Source organism: Ranitomeya variabilis, chromosome 2, assembly GCF_051348905.1.
Source record: "Ranitomeya variabilis isolate aRanVar5 chromosome 2, aRanVar5.hap1, whole genome shotgun sequence".
In the NCBI taxonomy this organism is placed as follows: domain Eukaryota; kingdom Metazoa; phylum Chordata; class Amphibia; order Anura; family Dendrobatidae; genus Ranitomeya; species Ranitomeya variabilis.
The window spans coordinates 742154442-742177440 of record NC_135233.1 but is presented as its reverse complement, the minus strand read 5'-3'; the positions used below and the strand labels follow the sequence as shown (position 1 = coordinate 742177440).

Sequence of the window (22999 nt, the reverse complement as noted above, 5' to 3'; positions counted from 1 at the left end):
AGCTACTCTCAGGAATCTCTGGAAGTCTTCATGTATCGGAACATGATAGTATGCATCTTTTAAATCTACAACTACCATGAAGCAGTGTTTAAACAACATTTTTATTGCTGAACCTATTGTTTCCATTTTGAACGATTCATTGACCAGAAATTCATTAAGGCATTTGAGATTTATGATCGTTCTAAAAGATCTGTCTGGCTTCTTGATCAGAAAAAGAGGAGAGTAAAATCTCCTTCCTTTTTCGGATTCTGGGATTTCGACCAAAACATTTTTGGAGCATAAGTTCATGACCTCTGCTTCCAAGGCTGCTTGTTCAAGGGGGGAGGAACGTAAAGGGGTTAACTTAAATTTATCTCGAGGCCAGTGATCGAAGTCAAGCTTTAGACCTTCTGCTATAATGCCTCGGACCCATTTACTGTTCGTAATGTCAAACCATGCTGAGGAGAACGCTGACAGTCTACCCCCCACAGGGATTGCTAGTCATTGGTCCGGTTTTTTCTGTTCATTTGAGGAACGGTGAAACATATAGCCCGTACCTCTTCTGCGTCTATCCTCCCATCTAAAACTCTCTCTAGAGGGTGAGGACCCGCGTTTCTTTCCGCGACCAAATCTCCTTCTGTTGAAGGGCCGACGGTAGGATGCTGAAGACGGATTAGGAAATTTCTTCTTGTCATCCCCCGCTTTCTCCAGCAACTCATCCAGAGTTGGACCAAAGAGATATTCCCCTTTACACGGGATGGCGCAGAGTTTAGTTCTGGATTGAATGTCGCCTGACCAGCACTTCAACCATAAGGCTCTACGAGCCGCGTTGGAGAGTCCTGCCACTCTAGCTGCCATTCTGACTGAGTCCACAGATGCGTCTGACAGAAAGGCCGCAGCATTCTGAATTGTCGGTAGAGCCTTCAGAATAGTATCTCTGGAAGCGCCGTCCTTGAGCTGGGACTCTAACTGATCCAGCCAGACCATTAAAGATCTGGCTGTACATGTCGCAGCAACTGCTGGTCTGAGAGATCCAGCCGCCCCCAGGTACCTTTAAGGAAAGTATCTGCTTTTCTGTCAAGGGGGTCCTTGAGAGTCCCCATATCCTCAAATGGCAATGAGGCTTTCTTTGATGCTTTTGCCACTGCCGCATCCAGCTTAGGGGCTTTATCCCACGTATCCACAACTGGATCATCAAAAGGGTACCTGCGTTTTAATGCAGGCGGTAAGGAACCCTTTTTCTCCGGTTTCTTCCATTCCCGGAGGATCAAGTCCTGGAACTTCTCGTTCACCGGAAAAGATCTATGTTTTTTACGATCCAACCCGCTGAACATCATCTCCTGTTTTGAGGGCTGCGGCTTGGGTTCTTCTATCCCCATTGTGCCCCTAACCGACTTGACCACTTTGTCAATCTTATCCAGGGGTAGACAGAATCGTCCAGACTCCTCATCTGATGAAGAGGAGGAAGGACTGGAGTGATAGGCACCCTCTTCTCTTTCTTCCTCCGAAGAATTAGAGTCCAGGGGGGTCCTATGTTTTGAACCTCCCGCTTGGGATAGGGACCGTAGGGATTCCCTTACTTCCAAACAGATCATCTCTTTCAGGTTTGCCGCACTCACAGATTCTTCCGCTACCTAGAAGAGGACAATATAGGTGATAACTACTATCTGACCTAATGTCGCTTCCACCCAACCACTCCTGTAGACCTCACCGTCTGTTGTATACAGGGGGCACATAGCTTTTTGGGACAAGAATCTGGTAAGGAGACTCCACAGAGGGCACACTCCTTATGTTTTGACTTGTCCGCCTTCTTCCCCTAGAATGATAAAGTATAAGGGGACCGCGTCACAGAGTGAACTTTCACGTAGATCACTTACCCGTGCGCCAAAGTAAAGTACCGGAATACGAGGGGGTTCTTTCCTAGTCGAAGCTCTGGACCTCTGCCCGGATGAGCTTTTACGACTGGACTGGTCGCTTCTGTCCTTCTCTTTGGGCTTCTGACGCACCTCATCCAGCAACTGCTGCTGCTCACCACCACTCTCCATGATGAATTGCGACCAAAAGCAGGGTTCTGAATTCGTCATCTGCTTAAATCCCCCTTGGATCCGGTCAGCAGATAGGCCAGCGCTATCCCAATTGGCTCAGGACACAGCAGGGAGGGTAGGAAGCCTTGTGGGAAAACCGGTGTTCAGGATGCGATGGGCGCCGCCATTTTGGATTGACTGCGCATGCGCAGACACCCGGCGACCCGGAAGCGACTACTAACTCCGCCCCCTCACGTCACCGCACCCGGAAACGCTCCAGCACACGCTGAGAGCGGTGCAGGACGCCAGGGACGGATCGCAGCGCTCCGGGTGTTCACCCACACATCCCTGACGCCGGCACCCCACATGCACGCCGCACCGCCAATGGAAGATACTTACCGGCGCTTGACACTGATGGAGGCAGGAAATCCTCCGGAATCCGCTCCCTGCTGCGAACGCCACCGCGTGCAGTCCAGCCAGGACCACCGTGGCGTCTCCAGGGTTCTCCGCACCGGCCGAGGTAGGAGACCCCCCCCGCTACCGGATTCGGCCGGCCGGCCTGGGCTCCTTTAGATTAATCTGTAGGCACCCGTCCCTTCAGGAACTGGAAACCAACTGATGCAGGGGAGAGGTGCCGCCCTTTTGTATCTGTAGGTTTCCTGTTCCTAATGGGCGGATCCCCTCTCTCGTCGTGCTGTCATGGGAGTCCGAGTAAAAATTATTTTAGTCTCAATTTTTTCATTTTCACATGGGCAACAGGATAAAATGGATCCTAAAATTTGTTGGGCAATTTCTCCTGAGTACACCGATACCTCACATGTGGGGGTAAACCACTGTTTGGGCACATGGTAAGGCTCGGAAGGGAAGGAGCGCCATTTGACTTTTTGAATGAAAAATTATCTCCATCGTTAGCGGACACCATGTCGCGTTTGGAAAGCCCCTGTGTGCCTAAACATTGGAGCTCCCCCACAAGTGAGCCCATTTTGGAAACTAGACCCCCCAAGGAACTTATCTAGAAGCATAGTGAGCACTTTAAACCCTCAGGTGCTTCACAAATTGATCCGTAAAAATGAAAAAGTGCTTTTTTTCCACACAAAATATCTTTTAGCCTCAATTTTTTCATTTTCACATGGGCAACAGGATAAAATGGATCCTAAAATTTGTTGGGCAATTTCTCCTGAGTACGCCGATACCTCATATGTGGGGGTAAACCACTGTTTGGGTGCACGGCAAGGCTCGGAAGGGAAGGCGCGCCATTTGACTTTTTGAATGGAAAATTAGCTCCAATCGTTAGCGGACACCATGTCGCGTTTGGAGAGCCCCTGTGTGCCTAAACATTGGAGCTCCCCTACAACTGACCCCATTTTGGAAACTAGACCCCCCAAGGAACTTATCTAGATGCATAGTGAGAACTTTAAACCCCCAGGTGCTTCACAGAAGTTTATACCGCAGAGCCATGAAAATAAAAAATAATTTTTCTTTTCTCAAAAATGATTTTTAGCCCGGAATTTTTTATTTTGCCAAGGGTAACAGGAGAAATTGGACCCCAAATGCTGTTGTCCAGTTTGTCCTGAGTACGATGATACCCCATATGTTGGGGTAAACCACTGTTTGGGCGCACAGCAGGGCTCGGAAGGGAAGGCACGCCATTTGGCTTTTTGAATGGAAAATTAGCTCCAATCATTAGCGGACACCATGTCGCGTTTGGAGAGCCCCTGTGTGCCTAAACATTGGAGCTCCCCACAGGTGACCCCATTTTGGAAACTAGACCTCCCAAGGAACTAATCTAGATGTGTGGTGAGCACTTTGAACCCCCAAGTGCTTCACAGAAGTTTATAACGCAGAGCCATGAAAATAAAAAATAATTTTTCTTTTCTCAAAAATGATTTTTTAGCCCACAATTTACTTTCCCAAGGGTAACAGGAGAAATTGGACCCCAAAAGTTGTTGTCCAGTTTCTCCTGAGTACGCTGATACCCCATATGTGGGGGAAAACCACTGTTTGGGCACATGCCGGGGCTCGGAAGGGAAGTAGTGACGTTTTGGAATGCAGACTTTGATGGAATGGTCTGCGGGCATCATGTTACGTTTGCAGAGCCCCTGATGTGCCTAAACAGTAGAAACCCCCCACAAGTGACCCCATTTTGGAAACTAGACCCTCCAAAGAACTTATCTAGATGTGTAGTGAGCAGTTAGAACCCCCAAGTGCTTCATAGAAGTTTACAACGCAGAGCCGTGAAAATAAAAAAATAATTCTTCATTCCTCAAAAATTATGTTTTAGCAAGCAATTTTTTATTTTTGCAAGAGTAACAGGAGAAATTAGACCCCAATAGTTGTTGCCCAGTTTGTCCTGAGTACACTGATACCCCATATGTGGGGGTAAACCACTGTTTGGGCACAAGTCGGGGCTCGGAAGGGAGGTAGTGACGTTTTGAAATGCAGGCTTTGATGGAGTGGTCTGCGGGCGTCACATTCCATTTGCAGAGCCCCTGATATGCCTAAACAGTAGAAACCCCCCACAAGTGACCCCATTTTGGAAACTAGACCCCCCAAGGAACTTATCTAGATGTGTAGTGAGCACTTAGAACTCCCAAGTGCTTAATAGAAGTTTATAACGCAGAGCCGTGAAAAAAAAATATATTTTTTTTATTCCTCTAAAATTATGTTTTAGCAAGCAATTTTTTATTTTCGCAAGGGTAAAAGGAGAAATTGGACCCCAATAATTGTAGCCCAGTTTGTCCTGAGTATGCTGGTACCCCATATGTGGGGGTAAACCACTGTTTGGGTGCACGTCGGGGCTCGGAAGGGAGGGAGCACCATTTGACTTTTTTAACGCAAGATTGGCTGGAATCAATGGTGGTGCCATGTTGCGTTTGGAGACCCCTGATGTGCCTAAACAGTGGAAACCCCTCAATTCTAACTCCAACACTAACCCCAACACACCCCTAACCCTAATCCCAACTCTAGCCATAACCCTAATCACAACCCTAACCCCAACACACCCCTAACCGCAACCCTAATCCCAACCCTAACCCCAACCCTAACCACAATTTTAACCCCAACACACCCCTAACCCTAACCATAACCCTAACCACAAGCCTATTCTTAACCCTATTTCCAACCCTAGACTTAATTCCAACCCTAACTCTAATTCCAACCCTGAGGCTATGTGCCCACGTTGCGGATTCGTGTGAGATTTTTCCGCACCATTTTTGAAAAATCCGCAGGTAAAAGGTACTGCGTTTTACCTGCGGATTTACCCGTGGATTTCCAGTGTTTTTTATGCGGATTTCACCTGCAGATTCCTATTGAGTAACAGGTGTAAAACGCTGCGAAATCCGCACAAAGAATTGACATGCTGCGGAAAATACAACGCAGCATTTCCGCGCTGGATTTTCCGCACCATGGGCACAGCGGATTTGGTTTTCCATAGGTTTACATGGTACTGTAAACCTGATGGAACACTGCTACAAATTCGCTGCGGATCCGCAGCCAAATCCGCACCGTGTGCACATAGCCTAATTCTAACGCTAACCCTAGTTCTAACCCTACCCCTATCCCTAACCCTACCCCTAACCCTACCCCTAGTTCTAACCCTAGTTCTAACCCTAGTGGGGAAAAAAAAATAATTTTCTTTATTTTATTATTGTCCCTACCTATGGGGGTGATAAAGGGGGGGTTCATTTACTATTTTTTTTATTTTGATCACTGTGATAGGTTTTATCACAGTGATCAAAATGTACATGGAACGAATCTGCCGGCCTGCAGATTCGGCGGGCGCACTGCGCATGCGCCCGCCATTTTGGAAGATGTTGGCGCCCAGGGAGAAGACGGACGGACTCCGGGAGGATCGGTAAGTATGAGGGGGTGGTGGGGGTGAATCGGAGCACAGGGGGGGTGGATCGGAGCACGGGGGGAGCGGACAGGAGGGCGGGGGAGCGGACAGGCGGACGGAGGGGAGTACGGGACAGAACAGAGGACTGGGGAGGAGATTGGTGGCGGTGGGGGGGCAGATCTGGATTTCCAGCCATAACCGATGATATTGCAGCATCGGCCATGGCTGGATTGCAATATTTCACCATTTTCATAGGTGAAATATTGCAAATTGCTCTGATTGGCTATTGAACTTTCAACAGCCAATCAGAGCGATCGTAGCCACATGGGGGGCAAAGCCACCCCCCCTGGGCTAAAGTACAACTCCCCCTGTCCCTGCAGATCGGGTGAAATTGGAGTTAACCCTTTCAACCGATCTGCAGGGACGCGATCCCTCCATGACGCATACGCTGCGTCACAGGTCGGATTGGCACCGACTTTCATGACGCAGCGTATGCGTCATAGGTCGGGAAGGGGTTAATAGAGCATTGCAGTTGTCCAGGCGGGAGTGGATCAGGCGACAGTGAGGGTTTTTGTTGTTTTCATAGTGAGAAAAGGGCGGATTCTAGAGATGTTCTTTAGGTGTAAACGGCACGAGCAGGCAAGAGATTGTATATGGGATATGTAGGAGAGATCGGAATCAAACGTAACACCCAGACAGCGCGCCTGCTGCCGGGGTATTATTACGGTGCCACCCACAGAGAGGGAAACGTCAGGTTTAGGGAGGCTAGTAGATGGCGGGTGCAGAAGAAGTTCAGTTTTGGAGACGTTGAGTATCAGATAGAGGGCAGACATGATGTCGGAGACTGCGGACAGACAGTCAGTGGTGTTCTGTAGTACAGCGGGAGTACGGTAGGTCAAGGGATGACGTGTATAGTTGTGTGTCGTCGGCATAAAGATGGTACTGAAAGCCAAATCTGCTGATGGTCTGTCCAATTGGGGCCGTGCAGAGAGAGAGAAGAGAAGGGGGCCAAGGACTGAGCCCTGAGGTACCCCGACAGTGAGAGGAAGAGGAGACGAAGTGGAGCCAGAGAACAGAACACTGAAGGAGCGGTCAGAAAGATAGAAGGAGAACCTGGAGAGAGCAGTGTCCTTAATGCCTAGTGACTGGAGCCTAGAGAGTAGGAGAGGATGGTCAACAGTGTTGAAATCTGCAGAAAAATCGAGAAGAATGAGCAGAGAGTGATCACCGTTACATTATGCTGTCAGAAGGTCGTTGGTCACTTTGATGAGTGCAGTTTCTGTCGAGTGTAGGGGCGGAAGCCGGACTGTGAAGGGTCTAGGAGGGAGTAAATGGAGAGGTAACAGGTAAGGTAGGAGTAGACTAGGCACTCCAAGAGTTTAGAGATGAAGGGGAGGTTGGAGACCGGTCTATAGTTATTTGTGCAGGATGGGTCGAGGGCAGGTTTCTTTAGTAAAGGAGTAATGATAGAGTGTTTGAAGGAGGATGGGAAAATGACTGAGGAGAGTGAGAGATTAAAGATTGTAGTTAGGTGAGTAGTGACGACTGGAGAGAGAGACTGGAGGAGACGAGAGGGAATGGGGTTGGTAGTGCATGTAGTCGGATGAGAAGAAGAGAGGAGCCTGGAGACTACTTCTTCTGTGATGGGATCAAATGTGGAGAGTGAGCCAGGGGAGATGCAGGTAGGGATGGGAGTCACTGAACTTAGTGTCTGGGAGCGGATTTCCTGACGGATATTGTCTATTTTCTCTATAAAGTGGGAGGCCAGGTCATCAGCACAAATGTCTGTGATAGGGGCTTGAGCTTTTGGCCTGAGGAGGGAGTGAAAGGTGTCAAAATGTTTCTTGGGATTGTTTGATAGTGAGGAGATCAGGGTGGTGAAGTAGGTTTGTTTGGCGAGGTGAAGGGCAGAGTTATAGGTTTTTAACATAAATTTGAAGTGTATGAAGTCTTCTGGTGTGCGAGTTTTCCTCCATAAGCGTTCAGCACTCCTAGAGCATCGCTGGAGAAATCGGGTTTGCGATGTGAGCCAGGGCTGTTTTACTCTGTGTTTGGAGGTTCTGATGGTGAGGGGAGCTACTTGGTCCAGGGTGCTTCTAAGAGTGTCATTGTAGTGATGTACCGCCAGATCAGGACAGGAAAAAGAGGAGATTGGGGACAGTGATGAGTGTAAGTGTATGAGGATTAATGGCTTGTAGATTTCTGGCTGAATGGTAAGTAGGAGTGTGCTGGGGGGGGCGAGGGTTTGTGAGCGTGAAGGAGAGAATGTTGTGGTCAGAGAGGGGAAGCGGTGAGCTATTTAGGTAGGAGAGTGAACACAGCCGGACAAAGACCAGGTCAATGGTGTCACTGTCCTTGTGTGTCTCAGAGGTTGAGAGCTGTGAGAGGCTGAGGGAAGTGGTTAGTGATAGAAGCTGGGATGCAGATGTAGAAGTGGGGCTGTTTATGGGGATGTTGAAGTCTCCCAGGATAAGGGTTGGGAGTTCTGAGGACATGAAGTGCGGCAGCCAGGCAGAGAAATGGTCCAGGAAGTGGGTGGGTGAGCCTGGGGGCCGGTATATGACCGCTACTCTGAAGGAGAGGGGACGGAAGAGCCTGATGGTGTGGACCTCAAAGAAAGGGAATGAGAGTGATGGAGCTGGGGGAATGACCTAGAAGGTGCATTGTGGGGAGAAGAGTATGCCAACTCCACCACCAGGTCTGTTTGTGGGTCTCGGGGAATGGGAGAATTGTAGGCCACCATGGGAAATGGCAGCAGGGAAGACAGTGTCAGAATCCTGGATCCAGGTTTCAGTGAGGGCCAATAGATTTAGAGAGTTGCTCAGAAAGTAGTTGTGCTGGAAGGGAAGCTTGTTACATACAGACCGTGGATTCCACAGGGCACAATTAAAAGAAGGAGATGAGGGAGTGCAAGTAATATTAATAAGGTTAGAATGGTTTTGATGTGACGTAGGGTAGCGGTTGAGGTTGTGGGATGGTGGACCAGGGTTGGGGGGAGATGTCTCCTGAAATCAGGAGTAGGAAGATAAAAAGCAAGAAGTTTTTGGAATTGTAAGAAGTTTTTTTGTGCAGTGTGTTTGGGCAAGATGGGCTGAGGTTTTTCAGGAAGGTGAGAAGTGCATGGGAGCTGTACATGGGAGAGGGAAGGAGAGAGGAGCTGATGTGTATGAGTTGTGATGGAGGGGGATGGTGCGGTGAATGTGGATTGCAAGGGAACACAGGACGATAGGAATAAAGCACATGGATAGAAGGAAGAGCAGAGTGTGAGTAAGGCTACTTTCACACTAGCGTCGGGAACAACCCGTCGCTGTGCGTCGGGCCGACGTTCCCGACGCTAGCGTGGTCTCCGCCGCACAACGGGGGCAGCGGATGCATTTTTCCCACGCATCCGCTGCCCCATTGTGAGGTGCGGGGAAGTGCGGGGAGGTGGGGGCGGAGTTCCGGCCGCGCATGCACGGTCGGAAAAAGCGGACCGTCGGGAGCAAAAAACGTTACATGTAACGTTTTTTTCTCCCGACGGTCCGCTACCACACGCCCAAGCGTCGCAAAACGGACGCGACGTTTGGCAATGCGTCGCAAATGCGTCGCTAATGTTAGTCTATGACGAAAAAACGTATCCAGCAAGAACTTTTGCTGGATGCGTATTTTCGGCAAAACGACGCATTTGCGACGTATTGCAGTTAACGCTAGTGTGAAAGTAGCCTTACCTGACTCCTGCCCTGGCTAACTGCCATGGAATAACTGCCCTTCAACTTGATGCTTGTCTAATGCGATGCTTAGCTGAATGCGTGCGACCTCACACATGCGTGCACCCCTAAGAATGAATCTAAATTTATAGGCCCCCAGTGCAGGGAGAGGACAGCTGGATTATGGGAGCTGGTTAGTTATAAATTAGGGACAGCTGCTCAACACATCCTGGTGTGGATAGATGATAAAAGATGCAGTTCTGATTACATCTCTATACTCAACACCTCTCCTGTGAAACATCTACAGAGACCCCCAACCGCCCCCCCCCCTCCCCCGGAGCTACAACAGTGAGTACTGAAAACCATGTAACAGATGATGAATTCTAGCAAAGGAGTTAAATGTCATGAAATTTCCATTCAGGGTGCTTGCCGACACATAAAAAATCATTGCAATATACAAAGACATTCAGGATCCAGAGAGAGCTGGGGATATTCAGTGCATACCATTCAGGGTGCTTGCTGACACATACAAAATCATTGCAATATACAAAGACATTCAGGATCCAGGGAGAGCTGTTTCTTGTTCAAAGGCGGTAGTTTTTCAGCCTTCCTTACATTGGCCATGTCCCTGAGTATCGCACACCTTGTGCTTTTTGTTACTCCAGTAACGTTGCAGCTCTGAAATATGGCAAAACTGGTGGCAAATGGCATCTTGGCAGCTTCATGCTTGATTTTTCTCAATTCATGGGCAGTTATTTTGCTCCTTTTTTGACCAACATGCTTCTTGCGACCCTGTTGGCTATTTGCCATGAAACGCTTGATTGTTCGGTGATCACGCTTCAAAAGTTTCGCAATTTCAATACTGCTGCATCCCTCTGCAAGACATCTCACAATTTTGGACTTTTCAGAGCCTGTCAAATCTCTCTTCTGACCCATTTTGCCAAAGAAAAGGAAGTTGCCTAATAATTAATATTATATAGGGTTTTGATGTCATTAGACAACACCCCTCCTCATTACAGAGATGCACATCACCTGATATACTTAATTTGTAGTTTACTCTCAAGCCTGAACAGCTTGGTGTAGGACAACATGTATAAAAAGTATCATGTGATCAAAATACAACTTGCCTAATAATTCTGCACACAGTGTAGCATAATGCATGAAAATAATATACGGTACTTAGTTAACGTGTTTTTTTAGTCTGTCTCAACCCTTATTTACATTCATGTCACTAGACAAAGAGTAATGTTTTTAATATTAGAGTTAGGACTGTCCCAATTACGGTTGCAGTTATGAGGCGGCATGGTTTTCACATTTTTTATTTTCATCAAAAACATGTTAATCAAGTACCATATATTATTTTCATGCACTATGCTATTTAATTACGAATATACTCGAGTATAAGCCAAGATTTTCAGCCCATTTTTTTGGGTTGAAAGTCCACCTCTCAGCTTATACGAGTCATACCCAGGGGTCGGCAGGGGAGGGGGAGCTGGGGCTGTCTAATTACACTCACCTGCTCCTGGCGCGGTCCCTGCAGGTCCCTGGCTCCCCAGCTTCTTCCTGTAGTGAGCGGTCACATGGTACCACTCATTACAGGAATGAATATGCGCCTCCACCTCCCATAGGGATGGAGCCGCATATTCATTACTGTAATGAGCGGTAAGGGTGACTGCTCAATACAGGAAGAAGCTGCGGCGCCGGGGAAGCAGGGACTGCACCGCGCCAGGAGCAGGTGAGTATGACGGGGAGGGGAGCGCAGCGCTGCGCGTTATTCACCTGCTCCTCATTCCGGCGCAGCTCCGTCTTCAGCATCTTCTGCAGTGACGCTCAGGTAAGAGGGCTCGATGACGTGGTTAGTGAGCGCCCTCGGCCTGAACGTCAGTGTGGAAAACGCTGAAGATGGAGCGGCGCCGGAACGAAGTCAGATGAATATTGAAAGTGCCGAGGGCCTGAGCGAAGGAAAGGTGAGTATGTGATTTTTTTTTTTTTATCGCAGCAACAGCAAATGAGACAAGTGTCTGTATGGAGCATCTTATGGGGCCATAATCAACATTTGTGCAGGATTATATAGGGCAAATATCTTTATGGAGCATCTTATGGGGCCATAATCAACGTCTGTGCAGCACTTTATGGTGCAAATATCTTTAGGGAGCATCTTATGGGGCCATAATCAACGTTTGTGGAGCATTAAAGGGGCAAGTGTCTGTATGGAGCATCTTATGGGGCCATAATCAAGGTTTGTGCAGCACTATATGGGGCAAATATCTTTATGGAGCATCTTATGGGGCCATAATCAACATTTGTGAGGCATTATATTGGGCAAATATGTCTATGGAGAATCTTATGGGGCCATTATTAACCTTTATGCAGGATTATATGGGGCATATTTTAATATGGAGCATCTTATGGGGACATCATAATCTTTATGGAGCATTATATGGGGCTCCAGATTCAATATGGATATTCAAAAACACAACCTACTGATGTCTCAATTAATTTTACTTTTATTGGTATCTATTTTTACTTTTGACATTTAACGGTAGCGGCTGCATTTTCCACCCTAGGCTTATACTTGAGTCATTAAGTTTTACCAGTTTTTGTGGCAAAATTAGGGGGGTCGGCTTATACTTGGATCGGCTTATACTCGAGTATATACGGTATTTACTGCAGGGTATTTAATCATAATATTTCTGTCTTAGTTTTTTCTGTTTAGGGGCTAGTATGAACATGTGCTTAAATACTGCATGCACACCAATCTATGGACCCGTAGAAGCGCATGAACAGCGCAAAACAGCCATAGTCAATCAGGTTGTTTTTTTTCACCTTCTTACCCCACTGCCACCTGAACACCGCACTTAATCAAGATGTGGAAGTCATCTTAATATGGAATAAAATAAATATAACAGCAAGGACCGCTCCATTTCTTGGCTTCTCGTCTGTGTGTGTGTATATATATATATATATATATATATATATATATATATATATATATATATATATATATCTACATCTACATATAACTATATATAACTATATATATATATATATATATATATATATATATATATATATATATATATATATATATATATATATATATATATATATATATATATATATATATATATAAATATATATTAGATTGTGGCCCAATTTTGACGCATCGGGTATTCTAGAATATGCATGTCCCCGTAGTATATGGACAATGATTCCAGAATTCGCAGCAGACTGTGCCCGTCGCTGATTGGTCGAGGCAACCTTTATGACATCATCGTCGCCATGGCAACCATTATGACATCTCCGTCGATACTATGCCCGTCGCTGACTGGTCGAGGCCTGGGGGCCTCAACCAATCAGAGACGCGGGATTTCCAGGACAGACAGACAAACCCTTAGACTATATATATATATATATATATATATATATATATATATATATATATATATATATATATATACATATACATACACACCTTGTTTATGTATGTGATTTTCTTTATCCTGTATGTTTATTTGTGTGTTTTTTATATATTTGTTTAAAGGAAGACACAATGGAAGTACTAGAATGATATGAAAGAATTTACTACATGGTGAAACGTCCATCAAAATTTTTAACTGAATGTTTCATCCCCAAAAGGCTTAGGTGAGAAGAGAGCACTAAATATATTGTGTGATTTATACTCTCTGTTGCCTTTTGGCTGCTTTTCACTTTTATAGACAACTATAATCTATGTTTAAAATAAAATGTCATATTGCTGTACAGAAGCCGAAGGAAGGTTTAGAGGGAATACAAACCTACATATTGTAGTGGTCTACCAGAGCTTTACTGAATGCAGATATTCTCTGACTGAACATATACATTTGGAAAAAAAATATTTATATAAGGCATTATTCAACAGCAGATTGTGGCAACATGACTACTTGATAAATCATATTAACTATCAGCATTTTTCTGCAAGCGATTGGATTACTGTAGGAAAGTGTCTATTTTAAGCAGTTAGGAAAAGGTTAGAAGATGGAAGACTTCTTTGTATGGGATTTATGTAAAGCTTTGCATTGATGTCTATCCATACCACAGTACTGCTTCATAAACAATACAAGTATCAGAATTCAAGCCACTCCAATATTACTGCAAGGCAGACATACAGCAGGGGACACAATACAGCCATCACAGCTCAAGCTATTCTATTATATGTAAGGCGCATATACAGCAGGAGACACAGACATCTCCGTTCTTCTTAAAGACATCCAGCAATCTTAAAAGCTGCAATCATAGATGCATTTGTTTTACCATATCCATTGAATTAATGTTATGGTGTGCAGTCAGGGGACGGAATGTTTGATTTTTTGTCACTGAAGTGGCACTAAAGCTATGCTTAGACGGAGATGAAATCATAATGGAGAAACACACAAACAGACTGAAGCAGAAGAACTACGCAGTTATATTTGTTAATAGAGACATAAAGAAATACATTTAACCATTAGGAAGCTGAAACTAGTTGTATTTCATTCAAGGGTCTAATGGCCAGTGATTGCAGACCTGTTTTTATATTACTTATATATCTAGATCTCTCCCTCTCTATAATATAAATAGAAAGATTTTCCTTTCTGTAATGTTCAAAATATAAAAGGTGATATATGTATTTTTTTGCCTAAAATACGAAGAAAATGTGTCATCTTTAACATCAGGCCTTTTAGAGATCATTTCATCTTCAACTTGCTTAACTGTTCACAATAACAGTAATTTTGACCAGGGGTGCCTGGACTTTTACATGCCACCGTATGTAACACATACATACATACATACATACACACACACACACACACACACACACACACACACCCCTATATACAGCGTTTTCTGCCACATTGTTTCCTTCCAACAGACTTACCATTGAGGTGCCTTGATACAGCACTCTGGGAACAGCCTATTTGTTGAGAAATTTCTTTCTGGGTCTTACCCTCTTGCTTGAGGGTGTCAATGATGGCCTTCTTGACATCTGTCAGGTCGCTAGTCTTACCCATGATGGGGGTTTTGAGTAATGAACCAGGCAGGGAGTTTTTAAAAGCCTCAGGTATCTTTTGCATGTGTTTAGAGTTAATTAGTTGATTCAGAAGATTAGGGTAATAGGTCATTTAGAGAACCTTTTCTTGATATGCTAATTTATTGAGACAGGTTTTTTGGGTTATCAGGAGTTGTATGCCAAAATCATCAGTATTAAAACAATAAAAGACCTGACAAATTTCAGTTGGTGGATAATGGATCTATAGTATATGAAAGTTTAATTGTAATCATTACATTATGGTAAATAATGAAATTTAACACTATATGCTAATTTTTTGAGAAGGACCTGTATGTGTGTGTGTGTGTGTGTGTGTGTGTGTGTGTGTGTGTGTGTGTGTGTGTATATATATACCGTATATACTCAAGTATAAGCCGAGATTTTCAGCCCAAAAAAATGGGCTGAAAGTGCCCCTCTCGGCTTATACTCGAGTCATGGTCGGCGGGGGGTCAGCGGGTGAGGGGGAATGATGACGGTCACATACTCACCTGCTCCAGGCGCTCCTGACGTGGTCCCCGCATGTCCCATGGTCTCCGGCACCTTCTTTCTCTGTCAGCAGTCACGTGGTACTACTCATTAAAGTAATGAATATGGACCCCACTCCCATAGGAGTTGAGCTGCATATTCATTACTGTAATGAGCGGTACCAGTGACTGCTGACAGAGGAAGAAGCTGCCGGCTCCCCGAGATCATCTGTCCGGGAGAAGCTGCCAGGGACCGCGCCGGGAGCAGGTGAGTATTAAATATTCACCTGACCCTCGTTCCAGCGTCGGCGCCGCTCAGTTGTCTGCGCGTCCTCTGCAGTGACTGTTCAGGTCAGAGGGCGCAATGACGTATTAGTGTGCGCGCCGCATGGGGCATTACATGTGGCACATTGTTATATGGAGCATCTATGGGGCCATAATGAACTGTATGGAGCATTATATGGGGCATATTTGTATATGGAGCATCTATGGGGCCATAATGAACTGTATGGAGCACTATATGTGGCACATTGTTATATGGAGCATTCATGGGGCCATAATGAACTGCATGGAGCATTATATGGGGCATATTTGTATAAGGAGCATCTTATGGGGCCATAATGAACTGCATGGAGCATTATATGGGGCATATTTGTATATGGAGCATCTATGGGGCCATAATGAACTGTATGGAGCATTATATGGGGCATATTTGTATATGGAGCATCTATGGGGCCATAATGAACTGCATGGGGCATTACATGTGGCACATTGTTATATGGAGCATCTATGGGGCCATCATGAACTGTATGGAGCATTATATGTGGCACATTGTTATATGGAGCATCTATGGGGCCATAATGAACTGCATGGAGCATTATATGGGGCATATTTGTATAAGGAGCATCTTATGGGGCCATAATGAACTGCATGGAGCATTATATGGGGCATATTTGTATATGGAGCATCTATGGGGCCATAATGAACTGTATGGAGCATTATATGGGGCATATTTGTATATGGAGCATCTATGGGGCCATAATGAACTGCATGGAGAATTATATGGGGCATATTTGTATATGGAGCATCTATGGGGCCATAATGAACTGCATGGAGCATTATATGGGGCATATTTGTATATGGAGCATCTATGGGGCCATAATGAACTGCATGGAGAATTATATGGGGCATATTTGTATATGGAGCATCTATGGGGCCATAATGAACTGCATGGAGAATTATATGGGGCATATTTGTATATGGAGCATCTATGGGGCCATAATGAACTGCATGGAGCATTATATGGGGCATATTTGTATATGGAGCATCTTATGGGGCCATAATGAACTGCATGGAGCATTATATGGGACATATTTGTATATGGAGCATCTTATGGGGCCATAATGAACTGTATGGAGCATTATATGGGGCATATTTGTATATGGAGCATCTTATGGGGCCATAATGAACTGCATGCAGCATTATATGTGGCACATTTGTATATGGAGCATCTTATGGGGCCATAATGAACTGCATGGAGCATTATATGGGACATATTTGTATATGGAGCATCTTATGGGGCCATAATGAACTGCATGGAGCATTATATGGGGCATATTTGTATATGGAGCATCTTATGGGGCCATAATGAACTGCATGGAGCATTATATGTGGCACATTTGTATATGGAGCATTATATGGGGCGTATTTTAATATGGAGCATCTTATGGGGCCCATCATGAACTGTATTGAGCATTATATGGAGCTCCTGATTCAATATGTATACTCAAAAACACTTAACCTACTGATGTCTCAATTAATTTTACTTTTATTGGCATCTATTTTTATTTTTGAAATTTACCAGTAGCTGCTACATTTCCCACCCTAGGCTTATACTTGAGTCATTAAGTTTTCCCATTTTTTTGTGCCAAAATTAGGGGGGTCGGCTTATACTCAGGTGGGCTTATACTCGAGTATATAAGGAATGATTTTCATTTCACAGGTGTGCCCTGTCAGGTTTAATAAGTGGGATTTCTTGCCTTATAAATGGGGTTGGGACCATCAGTTGTGTTGTGCAGAAGTCTGGTGGATACACAGTTGATAGTCCTACTGAATAGACTGTTAGAATTTGTATTATGGCAAGGAAAAAGCAGCTAAGTAAAGAAAAATGAGTGGCCATCATTACTTTAAGAAATGAAGGTCAGTCAGTCCGAAAAATTGGGAAAACTTTGAAAGTGTCCCCAAGTGCAGTGGCCAAAACCATCAAGCGCTACAAAGAAACTGGCTCACATGAGGACCACCCCAGGAAAGGAAGACTAAGAGTCACCTCTGCTTCTGATGATAAGCTTATCCGAGTCACCAACCTCAGAAATCGCAGGTTAACAGCAGCTCAGATTAGAGACCAGGTCAATTCCACACAGAGTTCTAGCAGCAGACACATCTCTACAACAACTGTTAAGAGGAGACTTTGTGCAGCAGGTCTTCATGGTAAAATAGCTGCTAGGAAACCACTGCTAAGGACGGGCAACAAGCAGAAGAGACTTGTTTGGGCTAAAGAACACAAGGAATGGACATTAGACCAGTGGAAATCTGTGCTTTGGTCTGATGAGTCCAAATTTGAGATCTTTGGTTCCAACCACCGTGTCTTTGAGTGATATGTGAGCAGTGTGTGTGCTGTATGAGTCTGATATGTGAGCGGTGTGTGCTGCATGCGTCTGATATGTGAGTGGTGTGTGTGCTGTATGCGTCTGATATGTGAGCGGTGTGTGTGCTGTATGCGTCTGATATGTGAGCGGTGTGTGTGCTGTATGAGTCTGATATGTGAGCGGTGTGTGTGCTGTATGCATCTGCAATGTGAGCGGTGTGTGTGCTGTATGCGTCTGATATGTGAGCGGTGTGTGTGCTGTATGCGTCTGATATGTGAGCGGTGTGTGTGCTGTATGCGTCTGATATGTGAGCGGTGTGTGTGCTGTATGCGTCTGATATGTGAGCGGTGTGTGTGCTTTATGAGTCTGATATGTGAGCGGTGTGTGTGCTGTATGCATCTGCAATGTGAGCGGTGTGTGTGCTGTATGCATCTGATATGTGAGCGGTGTGTGTGCTGTATGCGTCTGATATGTGAGCGGTGTGTGTGCTGTATGCGTCTGATATGTGAGCGGTGTGTGTGCTGTATGCGTCTGATATGAGGGTGATGTGTATGTGCTGTATGCTTCTGATCTGTGAGCAGTGTGTGTGTTGAATGCATCTGATATGTGAGCGGTGTGTGTGCTGTATGAGTCTGATATGTGAGCGGTGTGTGCTGCATGCGTCTGATATGGGGGTGATGTGTATGTGCTGAATGTGTGTGCTGTATGCGTCTAATCTTGTGAGCGGTGTGCGTACAACTTAGTAGACTAGGATCCGAACAGCAGCAGCTAGAGAATAATGTGCAATGTGTTTACATATGAGAATTTTATCATTTAAACAAAATTTGAATACCATAATCATATTCACAAGACATAAAGCAGCTTCATTTTAATTGTGTCCAGCTAAAGTGAAAAAACATGACAATGCGGACCCCAGACTAAAAGAGGTTGTGCACTCTTGCACTATACAGTTAGGTCCATATATATTTGGACAGAGACAACATTTTTCTAATTTTGGTTATAGACATTACCACAATGAAATTTAAACAAAACACTTCAGATGCAGTTGAAGTTCAGACTTTCAGCTTTCATTTGAGGGTATCCACATTAAACTTGGATGAAGGGTTTAGGAGTTTCAGCTCCTTAACATGTGCCACCCTGTTTTTAAAGGGACCAAAAGTAATTGGACAGATTCAATAATTTTAAATAAAATGTTCATTTCTAGTACTTGGTTGAAAACCCTTTGTTGGCAATGACTGCCTGAAGTCTTGAATTCATCTCATGGACATCACCAGACGCTGTGTTTCCTCCTTTTTGATGCTCTCCCAGGCTTCACTGCGGTGGTTTCCAGTTGCTGTTTGTTTGTGGGCCTTTCTGTCTGAAGTTTAGTCTTTAACAAGTGAAATGCATGCTCAATTGGGTTGAGATCAGGTGACTGACTTGGCCATTCAAGAATATTCCACTTCTTTGCTTTAATAAACTCCTGGGTTGCTTTGGCTTTATGTTTTGGCTCATTGTCCATCTGTAGTATGAAACGACGACCAATCAGTTTGGCTGCATTTGGCTGGATCTGAGCACACAGTATGGCTCTGAATACCTCAGAATTCATTCTGCTGCTTCTGTCCTGTGTCACATCATCAATAAACACTAGTGACCCAGTGCCACTGGCAGCCATGCATGCCCAAGCCATCACACTGCCTCCGCCGTGCTTTACAGATGATGTGCTATGCTTTGGATCATGAGCTGTACCACGCCTTCACCATACTTTTCTCTTTCCATCATTCTCGTAGAGGTTGATCTTGGTTTCATCTGTCCAAAGAATGTTCTTCCAGAACTGTGCTGGCTTTTTAGATGTTTTTTTTTAGCAAAGTCCAGTCTAGCCTTTTTATTCTTGATGCTTATGAGTGGCTTGCACCGTGCAGTGAACCCTCTGTATTTACTTTCATGCAGTCTTCTCTTTATGGTAGATTTGGATATTGATACGCCGACCTCCTGGAGAGTGTTCTTCACTTGGTTGGCTGTTGTGTAGGGGTTTCTCTTCACCATGGAGATTATTCTGCGATCATCCACCACGATTGTCTTCTGTGGACACCCAGGTCTTTTTGCATTGATGAGTTCACCAGTGCTTTCTTTCTCAGGATGTACCAAACTGTAGATTTTGCCACTCCTAATATTGTAGCAATTTCTCGGATAGGTTTTTTCTGTTTTCGTAGCTTAAGGATGGCTTGTTTCACCTGCATGGAGAGCTCCTTTGACCGCATGTTTACTTCACAGCAAAACCTTCCAAATGCAAGCAACACCTCAAATCATCTCCAGGCCTTTCATCTGCTTAATTGAGAATGACATAACGAAGGGATTGCCCACACCTGTCCATGAAATAGCCTTAAAGTCAATTGTCCAATTACTTTTGGTCCCTTTAAAAACAGGGTGGAACATGTTAAGGAGCTGAAACTCCTACACCCTTCATCCAATTTTAATGTGGATACCAACAAATGAAAGCTGAAAGTCTGAACTTCAACTGCATCTGAATTGTTTTGTTTAAAATTCATTGTGGTAATGTCTATAACCAAAATTAGAAAAATGTTGTCTCTGTCCAAATATATATGGACCTAACTGTATGTACATAGTAATAATGTGAGGTGCTTCATTAACATTCTTTGATCAGAAAATGTATCCGCCATCCACTAATGACCACTATTGCTACACATAAACATATTTACACAAAACATTTTTTTGTAAATGGTGGCGACCACTACTGACCATGTCAGGGCAAGTGCCAGAAAGTGTGAATTTGTGGTTGCATGAGAATTTAAAGGGGTTTGCTGACACTAAGCAACGTACTTAGCAGCTGTCCCCCCCACCCCCCGTACATCATTTATAACGGGCCGCTGCAGGAGCAGTTTTCAGCTGATCTGTGAGTACTGAGGGCTGGACCCCCAACAATCTCATATTGATCATCTATCCGAAGCATAGTCATCAGTACCTTAGTCCTAGAAAACCTCTTCAACAGTAAATTGCACATTTAGCATATATTCTATAGACAAATCATGGCAGTACGTCTTGCATACCTGCCTGTTGCAAATTGCAAAAGCAATACTCTCTCCTCCTGTGTTAATTCTTGTACAACCTCCCAGAACCACTAGAAAAAAAAACAAAAACACTGTTAAATTAGAAGAAAAACCCCTTGGATAAAGTAATATACAGGATGGTACATCCTATCCACACAACCCGATTAGTGATGAGCGAATAGCACTGTGTTCGGGTCTCCCAGAGCACGCTCGGGTGGTCTCCGAGTATTTTGTAGTGCTCGGACATTTAGTTTTCGTCGTCACAGCTGCATGATTTATGGCTGCTGGACAGCCTGAATACATTTGGGGATTGCCCTAACAGCCATTCCTCACATGTATTCAGCCTGGCTAGCAGCTGTAAATAATGCAGCTGAGGCGAGAAAAACAAAATGTCCGCGCACTACAAAATACTCGGAGATCACCCGAGCGTGCTCGGGGAGACCCGAACACAGTGCTTTTCCCTATCCACACATCCCGATACACCCTATCCACACATCCCGATACACCCTATCCACACATCCCGATACACCCTATCCACACATCCCGATACACCCTATCCACACATCCCGATACACCCTATCCACACATCCCGATACACCCTATCCACACATCCCGATACACCCTATCCACACATCCCGATACACCCTATCCACACATCCCGATACACCCTATCCACACATCCCGATACACCCTATCCACACATCCCGATACACCCTATCCACACATCCCGATACACCCTATCCACACATCCCGATACACCCTATCCACACATCCCGATACACCCTATCCACACATCCCGATACACCCTATCCACACATCCCGATACACCCTATCCACACATCCCGATACACCCTATCCACACATCCCGATACACCCTATCCACACATCCCGATACACCCTATCCACACATCCCGATACACCCTATCCACACATCCCGATACACCCTATCCACACATCCCGATACACCCTATCCACACATCCCGATACACCCTATCCACACATCCCGATACACCCTATCCACACATCCCGATACACCCTATCCACACATCCCGATACACCCTATCCACACATCCCGATACACCCTATCCACACATCCCGATACACCCTATCCACACATCCCGATACACCCTATCCACACATCCCGATACACCCTATCCACACATCCCAGTACACCCTATCCACACATCCCGATACACCCTATCCACACATCCCGATACGCCCTATCCACACATCCCAGTACATCCTATCCACACATCCCGATACACCCTATCCACACATCCCAGTACATCCTATCCACACATCCCGATACACTCTATCCACACATCCCAGTACATCCTATCCACACATCCCAGTACATCCTATCCACACGTCCCGATACACCCTATCCACACATCCCAATACATCCTATCCACACATCCCATCATGACACTTTTTTCCCCCATTAAGACTGTCGTATGACAGCAAATCCATAGAGAAAATACATTCAGCTTTTTTTTGCTTTTTTTTTTTTTTTTGCTGAGCACTGGTTCCGACATATGGAAATGTACCCCCAATATATCCAGAGGAGTTTTTGTATGGGCTCCTGGATAATAAATGAGAATATCCACAGACATTAATAAAGAGAACAAAAACTTTAACCCCTTCACCCCCAAGGGTGGTTTGCACGTTAATGACCGGGCCAATTTTTACAATTCTGACCACTGTCCCTTTATGAGGTTATAACTCTGGAACGCTTCAACGGATCCCAGTGATTCTGACATTGTTTTCTCGTGACATATTGTACTTCATGATAGTGGTAAAAATTCTGTGATAGTACCTGCGTTTATTTGTGAAAAAAACGGAAATTTGGCGAAAATTTTGAAAATTTCGCAATTTTCCAACTTTGAATTTTTATGCAATTAAATCACAGAGATATGTCACACAAAATACTTAATAAGTAACATTTCCCACATGTCTACTTTACATCAGCACAATTTTGGAACCAACATTTTTTTTTGTTAGGGAGTTATAAGGGTTAAGAGTTGACCAGCAATTTCTCATTTTTACAACACCATTTTTTTTTAGGGACCACATCTCATTTGAAGTCATTTTGAGGGGTCTATATGATAGAAAATACCCAAGTGTGACACCATTCTAAAAACTGCACCCCTCAAGGTGCTCAAAACCATATTCAAGAAGTTTATTAACCCTTCTGGTGCTTCACAGGAATTTTTGGAATGTTTAAATAAAAATGAACATTTAACTTTTTTTCACA

General features: G+C 44.7%; 1 protein-coding gene across 4 annotated transcripts in view; it reads right to left on the bottom strand.

The window, feature by feature from the left end:
• Window positions 1-22999, bottom strand: part of HACE1 (HECT domain and ankyrin repeat containing E3 ubiquitin protein ligase 1) — a 163180-nt gene that overhangs the window by 19533 nt on the left and 120648 nt on the right. For all 4 annotated transcript variants that reach the window (XM_077289651.1, XM_077289654.1, XM_077289653.1 and 1 more), the window contains exon 22: window positions 20746-20816. In XM_077289651.1, coding sequence (XP_077145766.1) covers window positions 20746-20816 — 71 coding nt within the window. The remainder of the gene's footprint in view (window positions 1-20745; window positions 20817-22999) is intronic.